General features: G+C 63.1%; 1 protein-coding gene across 1 annotated transcript in view; it reads right to left on the bottom strand.

The window, feature by feature from the left end:
- Positions 1–3,959, bottom strand: part of LOC116629031 (adhesion G protein-coupled receptor A1-like) — a gene marked incomplete at its 3' end in the record, with an annotated part of 15,159 nt that extends 11,200 nt beyond the window's left edge. The window contains exons 1-2 of the mRNA XM_032399321.1: positions 3,536–3,959; positions 2,711–2,913 (exon numbers count right to left, since the gene is read on the bottom strand). Coding sequence (XP_032255212.1) covers positions 2,711–2,713 — 3 coding nt within the window. The remainder of the gene's footprint in view (positions 1–2,710; positions 2,914–3,535) is intronic.
- Between the last annotated feature and the right edge of the window lie 4,368 nt (positions 3,960–8,327).

Here is an 8,327-nt window from a genome sequence, read left to right as displayed (position 1 = left end):
TGCTTGCAGGTGCTTGCGGGTGCTTGTAGGTGCTTGCAGGTGCTTGTAGGTGCTTGCAGGTGCGTGCCGGTGCGTGCAGGTGCTTGTAGGTGCCACAGACACGTTGTGTGGCCTGCTGGGGTTGTCAGGGCGCAGCCTAGATGAGCTGTGGCGTGCACACAGGTCAGGCCGGGTCCTCACCGGCTCAGGTGCGGCCTCCCTGACCCCTGCCTGCTCAGCAGGGCAGCAGGCACCACCAGGCTTCCACATCTCCACCCTGCATCTACCCTTGTTCTTTTCAGGGGTTTTAATTCCATTGTTGCCTTTTTAATGTGGGATGCTTATGTGCAGAAAAAGGGTGTCCTGAGCATGCTGTGTCTTTGGGATCCTGCACTCCAAGCACAACAGAGTAGGCCTTGCTTTTTACCCTGTCCCAGCTTCCAACCCCTGCTGGATGTGGCAAAGGATAGTCTTCACTGACACTGAGGTCAGCCCCGAGTTCAGAGCGAGTGGGGGCTCTGCAGGGTTCTCGGCTGCTGCTGGCACCTGCTGGGTCTGGGCCACATCAAAGAGAAGCCACCAAAGTGGGGTCTCTCCCTCTCGGGTTCAACATTAGCGAGCGGGCAGTCTTTTCCTCTCAGATCCGCTTGATGTCCCAATGATCAGAGGAGTCCCGCCACGCCTCATCAGCCACGGGAGCTGTGGCTGGGAAGACAGCGCTTGTGCAGAATGAACGTGGCCTCCCTCACAGTGACCACACTGCTCCTCAGGCGAACCACTAGACCTACACTCTGAAAGGAAACAGGGAGAATGTGCACAACTTTGGACAACTTCTTACTCTCTTCCAACGCCTGTCACTGCGTTCCCTTGGGGAGGTAAGTGTGAAGATCCCAGAAGATCATGGAGTGCAAAGGAACACACGTTTTGGTCGCTGCTTGAATTCGAACACTAACAGGGCCACCGCACATACATGTCCACTTTTGTTTGCTAACAGCGGTGATGGTGGCCTGGGTTCTGCAGGCCCCGCAGGGGAGTATCTGGCTCTGTGTGCATTCACGGTCAGAGCGCCGAGGGCAGGTGGGGCGCACGTCCAGAAGGGAGGACAGGGGCCTCAGTGCAACCCGAGGGTCAGCATGGCCCCAGACCTGCCTCCAGGAGACCGTGTGTCATCACACTCAGGAGCCAGAAGGCTGACTGCCGACCTCAGGTGTCAGGGAAGCCGACCGCCAGCCCACGGCAGGTGCTTCACGGGTGGTGTGAGTGTGGCAGTGTGGGGTGGGCAGGTCCGGGCCACCCTGCTGGCCACAGCCTCTGGTCTTTGTCCTCGCATTGCCTGGGCCCCTGGGGTATAGCCACCCGGGCGTCTACACGACAGACTCAGGGATGCACGCGGAGAAGTGCTTGCCCCAGAGGGGGCTGGGTCTACGTTTCTTTTGGAGACTCTCCAGTGAACATGTTATTTGTCAAGAATAAAAAACCAACAAACTGCTGAGATTCTAAACCCTCCGGGCAGCGTAACCCACCAGTCTTCACGGTCCTGGACTGGGCCAGTGTCCAGTGGCTGGGACTGGGGGCAGCGCTGCATGTGGATGCAGTGGTCGGGGATGGGATGCAGGGCAGACCTGCTTGGAAGGGCCAGGGTCAGATAGGAAGAGGCACCTGGGCCGCCGGCTTAGGCACAGGGGTCCCGGCCCTGCCCCCAGCCTTCTGCAACATCTCCTGGTTCACCCTCTGTCTGCTGACAACAGGTTCCCTTTTGCAAACAAGGCTCTAACCTGAGGATGAAAACCCGAGAAACAGGCCGACCTAGAGGCCCCAGGCACGTCAGGCAAGATACCTCGGGGCCACAGGCAGTCCCTTGAGAAGCCAGGGGCCTGTCCAGGCTGGCAGCCTCCCGAGGAGCAGCCTGGACACACCTGGCCCCCTCCTGGCCAGTGAGGCTGGGAGCAGCGGTGTGGACGATGCTGAGTCTTGGCAACAAACACCAACCTTGTTTGGGCGTCTCGAACAGAACAGGAAGGAAACCAACAAGTGACTCAGACAGACCCCCCCTTAGGGAGCAGACAATCGGGTGTGCATTTGACTCATTGCTGGTGTCCGAGCCAGGGCTGCTGCCGGCCACGTGTCCTGGGGCCATTGGCATTCCCTGCACGCGCTCCGGGCCCTCCGCTGCCTCGCAAGCACACACAATGCATTATTTACTCGGCCACCAGCCTTCCCGGAATCCAAGCCGGCAGCAACCACGCGAAGCCGCACGAGCCTTCACACCAAGTCCCCGTTAGGGACGGCTTGCCGCTGACAGCCGCCGTGCCCCCTTTTCTGGCGAGACAACCGTCCTCCCCGTGTCTGCTGTACGTGCTGCCGGAGCCCCCCACGTCTCCCTGCCGCTCAGCCAACTTTCTGAGGGGAAGGGGCTGGTGGGGCTGCAGTGGGAAGGCCACATGACTGCCTCGGACCAGAGGGGCGGGGACTCCCGCCAGGGGCCAGAGGAGGTCTCATGGGTCCTGGACCTGAGCCCTGGGGGAGGGACGCAGGACAGCGTCTCCTCCCCTGATTACATGGCTCCACATTGCGGCACGCCTGCTAATTAGTATGATCCTCAGCCGAGCGGCCAGCTGGCAGCCCTGGAGACCAGGGGCCCAATGCTGCTGACCACGCGGTCACCCCACGAACAGGGGTGGCCGCCCTCAGCGTGGCTGGGCCCTGCTGCCCGGTGGGGGCACGTACTCACCATGAGCCCTGCCAAGCTCCTGCAGCGTGAGTGCCAGACGGAGTGGGGTCGCCGCCGAGCCGATTATGTGGCACCCTCTTCCCCGCCGGCCTCCATGGCTGTCCCGAAGGTCAAGGTCCCACACAGCAGCTGTGGGGTCGAGCCCCGGGCCAGGTGCCTCAGGGCGACGGTGGGGCAGGTGAGGGTCAAGAGTCTGTCCCCATCTGTGAAGACAGGGCAGGGTCAGGGCAGGGTGGAGGGTCCCCTGGCCTCAGCCCGGGGCTGGCCCCACGCGGCCATCCCACCCGGCCAGCCTGTTGGAGCGTCTGGCTTGGAGCTTGGTCGCCCGGGGCACACAGAGGCTGTGTGCTGGCCTGGGGACCTCGAGCGGGACGTGCGGAGCCCGACGCTGCCCTCCTGGGAGCACTGCCTTCTCCCCACTGGCCGCCCGGCGCGAACAGCTCAGCCCAGCGTTCTGGCTGCTCAGAGCCCTGCAACATGTCTGTCAGGTTCCGTCAGGAGCACTGAGCAGACCTTGGATCCCCCTCCTAACGAGCAGCCCGAGCGGGGCCGGCAGACGCGGGGGCCGCTGTGGCCCCCCAGACGCCCACCTCGGGCCGTGGCTGCATGCCCCCCGTGGAGCCCAAAGTTATTCGGCATCTGCATCCCGAACGGCACCCGGGGCAGCAGGAACCGCCCCAGCCGGGCTGGCACGCGGGCCGAGGGGCTGGGGGCGCGGATGGACGCTGCGGCCGGCGGGCTCCCACCTCGCCCGCCACGTCCTGCGGCTCCCCGCCGGGGCCCACCCGCCGCGCGGCCCCGGAGAGACGCAGCTCAACTTCTCACCTATTTTGGCAAAAGCTGCGGGAGCGGCAGCGCCGGGCTCCGCGGTGCCGACCAGCTGTGGTGCGTTCTCCGGCCCCGGGGACGGGTTTCCATGCCGAGAGGCAGCGGGCTGGAGCCAGCAAGTGGAGTTATCAACAGATTGCAGGACCGCAGCCTGGCCGCGGCGACTCGGGCTCCGCACCGGAGGGGATGAGTCAGAGCCAGGACCGGCAGACATTCGATGCGATCCTCAGCAGGCGGCTTCCCGAACTCGGCGTGGGGACTGCGAGCCGCCTCTGCGCCTGCTTGGAGGGCGGGCGACAGCCGGGGGACGAGGACCGGGCCGGGAAGCAGGAACCGTAACCATGGGGATGGGGGAGGCGCTGATGGCGGCGGCGGGCGGGCGCTGGGGCCCGGCTCCCTGCGGCAGGGCGGGAATGGTTCTTCCCAGCCAGCCAGCCGGCCGGCCGCCCGGCGCACCGCAGAGCCGATTTAAAGAGACAACCGGCCAGGTTTCGCCTTCGCTTCCAACAGAATCACACAACTCACATTAAAACATCTCCCTGAAAGGAGGCGGAAGGAGGACCGGATGGTTTTATTTTATTTATTTTTAAAGGAAATCCGTGTCTGTTGAGGGCTCCAGGCACAGAAATGGGAGCAAGAAAATTGATTTCAGAGGAATTTTCATGGGCCTTATAGTACAATATTCTCAAATGCAAATTGCCCACCCCAAGGGAGCCCACATGCGTCTGTCCCAGCGTGAGCCAGCAGGGAGATCCTGCGGGTGGGGATGGGCTGGGGCCATGCAGAGAGAGCCCCTGCCCCAGTCCAGGGTCCCGGCCCCAGCCTGGTGACGGGCCAGGTGCTGAGAAGGGAGGTGAGGGGTGAAGGGCAGGCAGGGACCCAGGGATGGGGGTGGGCTGCCTGGCCAGCAGGACCCCTGCCGGGACTTCTAGCTCTGTGCCCCCAGGAAGGTGTGGCTGGGGGCCTGGGGACCATGCTCAGCACTCGTGAGCCCCCGGGGAGACCCATGCTCTTCCCTATGGGCTGGAAGGTCTTGGCAATGGTGCCCGCTTTGGAGAGTCTCCAGATTCTGGGGGGTCTGGGTCTGGACTCTGGGGGGCATCATTAAGAATGAAGCATTAATGGGGGGTTCTGCAGGCCTGGCTTTCTCACCCGTGGCACCTCGTCTCTGAGACGGGTGTTCCTGGTGCTTTTCTGGGGGCCGCTGTGAGGAGACCTGGGCTTGCGGCAGGGGCCGTGAAACCAGAGGGTGGAGTGATTTTCCGATTGCCCAGAGAGTGAGTGTCAGTGGGCATCCTCCCTCAGGCCCCAACCCACTCTGGCTTCCTGGGATTGTTCCCCCAGGGGAGAGGGCCCTGCTGGTGATTCTGGATGAGTAGGCAAGGAGGAAGGCAGGAAGGCCCACTGTGAACTCAGAGTTCTGCCCAGACTCCTCCAAGCTGGGGTGGCCCCAGGGGGCTTGTCCACTTGCAGTTCCCTCCATAAAGACTCCACGTTAACACAGGTCAGGTCCTCGCCACCCTCTAGGGGCTCCCAGCCCAGAGATGACAGAAGGACAGATGCCCGGGGCGGTGAGAAGGGCACGGAGGAGGGGTTTTGCTGGTGGCCCCCGGCCTCCTGCAGTCACCAGCAGTCTCTTGCTCTGTGCACAATCCTGTGTGGTGTCCCAAAGAGCCTGTGATCTGCCCTGGCTTCAGAGCAGGGTTTGTAGGGCCCGAACTGGGGCTTCTTCAATACCGGAAAGGTGGCTTTCTGGGAGGCAGAGGGTGGGGGCCGGCCTGGCCCTGGAGGTCCCGGAGGAGCCCCTCTAGCCAGCACCTTGGGTGCTTCGGGGGCCCTGGAGAGGCACATCCAGAACCTGAACTCTGTGGCCTGGACCCAGTGGGGGCTGCACCCAGAATCCCAGTGTTGACCCCGGTGAAGGTGGGGGTGTCCCTTTGGAATTGCTGGGCTGTTGGGGAAGCCATGTGTGAGGGCCTCTGGCTTTGTGAGGGGTGGGGTGCGCCTGCCCACCCACAGCCACCCTGCCAATGCCCCTGCGTCTCCGGGTGCCCTGGCCTCGTGGCTGCCCACGGAAAGGCATCTGCTACAGACCTGGGCTGCTGGGTCTGGAGGGGGCTGGGGATGTCGCTGTCCCCTTGCACACGGCCAGTGACGCTCTGCACGCCGCATGGAGCCGAACGCCTGTGAGATGGGGAAACAGAGGTGTGAGCAGTCGGGCGCCCTTGGCCGCTGGGCTGTGGCGCCTGCCTGGTCCCACCTGGAGGGCCGGGGACGGGGTGGGTCCAGGGCTCAGTGTGACCGGCCATTGTGGAGAGCCTCAGATCTTCTCTCTAGCGAGACAGTACCTTCAGCCTGGAGAACCAGGGGGGACCCCACTCGATATGACTGTACTCTGGAAGTCACGGGCGCTGTGCTTTGTAGGGGGACGTGCCCTCACATTGTGCCCGTGGCCTCAGGGTGACTTTGCCCAGGTGAGCCTCAGGCCCCTTCACCCTGAGCCTGCTCTCGTAGGTGAGCGGAGTTTGGGGCTGGCCACGAGAGACGGTTGTCCCATACCCCTCGTCCCTCCCAGTGCACCAAAATCTCGTCTTCTGAACGAAACAAGTCATCCCTGGATGCGGGCCCTCTGACGGTGCCGAGAACTCGTGCCCCTCACCTGCTGTGGGGCGTCTTAGTTCAGTCCAGGACGAGCCTCGCTGTAGGTGGGGATCCCTCCCGCACCGAGTCTCTGCTTCCTGCAGGAAGGCCACTATTCTGGCACATTCTGCGTGCTTCTGCCCTCTGTCCATGGGGGAGGCCACGTTGACCTCTGGACATCCAGCCCTGACCTCCTATCAGATGCCTGAGCAATTCACTCAACTGAGTGTGGTTTCTTCCCTCTGGGGAAAGTTTCTTCTTCTTCTTCTTTTTTTCTTTTTTTAAAAATATTTTATTTATTTATTTGACAGAGAGACACAGCAAGAGAGGGAACACAAGCAGGGGGAGTGGGAGAGGGAGACGCAGGCTTCCCGCTGAGCAGGGAGCCCGATGCGGGGCTCGATCCCAGGACCCTGGGACCATGACCTGAGCCGAAGGCAGACGCTTAACGACTGAGCCGCCCAGGCGCCCTGGGAAAGTTGCTTCTGACGCAGAGGTGGGTGGCTGGTGCTTTCTGCGCGGGGCGGCCAGACGGCCTGCTCAGGCGCCGCATGGGACTTGCAGCACGGGTCTGCCTTGTCGGGGAGGGAGGCCTGTGGGGGCCGAGCCCACCCTGCTGCTCGGGAATGAGCTGGCTCACTGCTCCCACCATGCTGAACGGCCAGTGTCCTAAGAACCCCCAGGGCGCGTGTTTGGGGCTCGGGGTTTCTCTGCACCTGCTGGGAACCCACAGGCGTTCATGGAAGAAGAGGAAACAGTCCGGGGGAGGGTGGTGGGACGGCCTCCAGATCAGCCTCAGCGTGGCTGGAATCAAAGACCTGACCGGTGGCCTGGGGAGGTCAGCGGTGACAGAGCCGGCACAATGGGGCTCAGGGAACGCAGGGGCCGCCTTCCCTCTCTCCGTAGTGAGCGTCCAGCCCCCACGCTGACGCTTGCTAAAAATATGAGGTCGCTGGGATGAGACTGGCTCCGGGGCTGACGTCTCAGGCCGGACTCGCCTCTCCTGAGAGCAGGGGCCCTGGGAGGGCTCAGGCGGAGGCCCTGGGACACTGGGGACAGCATTTCTGGGCACGAGCGCGGCCTGACCCCGGAGGGCGCAGGACATGCCTTCAGCCCGGTCTCTCAGTGCACTTAGCCTCCAAGGCTCGCAGAGCGGAATTAAAACGGGCTCTCCTGTTGCCGTGGCAACCAGCCCCCTCCCCCAGGCGTCAGTTTGAATTTGTGCAGACCATTTCTAACAAAGATTTGCCTCCACTGATTCATTCTGCCCTGAAGTGAAGCCTAGTCTGAGACCAAACAGTAAAATTAACAAACTTGTCGGGCCCCCAGGAGGACCCAGGCCACTGTCCAAGGCCACGGGGAGGCCGTGGGGCGTTTGTCGTCAGCAGGCCCCGGAGGAACGAGGGCCTAGGCGAGTTTCAGCTCTGAAAGGTGTCCTTAGGGTTTGAGTCCATGTGTGTCTGCGCTCAGGGTTGGGGGGCAGTCTGAGCAGGCCCACCTTGGGCTCTTCGGGCCACGGGTGAGCGGAGCCCTTGGTGTCTGAGTGCCGGTGGGCAGATGGCCCACTCAGGAGAGGGGGTGCAGGGGGAAGCTCTGTCCCTGCTGGGGGCATGCGGGCGCCAGTTTGCCTGGAGGAGGCTCATATACGGAGGAAGAACGGCTGGGATGCTGTTTGGGACCAGGTGGGGAGGGAGGGTGTGTGAGGAAGTCTTGCTGGGCCTATGGCACTGGGGAGTCATGGTGGGTGTCAGGGGGAGAGAGCAGCCCTTAGCTGCACAGGAATGCTGGGTGTGCCGGGGCTTTGCTCCCACTCCTGGGGCAGAGTTGCTGCCTCTCAGCTCCTCTGAGGCCCTCCCGCCTGGTCCTGCTGCCCTCCGCGCACCACCAGCCCATACGGTCCATCCGCTAGCCCGTCAGAGAAGGACTGAGCTTCCCTCGGGACCTGTCAACAGTCTCAAGGCACAGACCAGCACGCAATCTGCTCTCCACAGGTTCTCTGTGACCGGTGACCCCAGCCACGCACTGTCACCCCCAGGGGCCCTGGGCCACACAGACACGCACGCGGACACGCACACGGTCACTCCTGGGCCGGCATGGTGAGGCTGGATGCCCCACATGGAGTTGGGTTCAACAAACCAGGGGGACCCAT

Source organism: Phoca vitulina, unplaced genomic scaffold (assembly GCF_004348235.1).
Source record: "Phoca vitulina isolate PV1807 unplaced genomic scaffold, GSC_HSeal_1.0 scaffold199, whole genome shotgun sequence".
NCBI classification, from domain to species: domain Eukaryota; kingdom Metazoa; phylum Chordata; class Mammalia; order Carnivora; family Phocidae; genus Phoca; species Phoca vitulina.
This window is presented reverse-complemented; position numbering and strand designations above follow the sequence as displayed.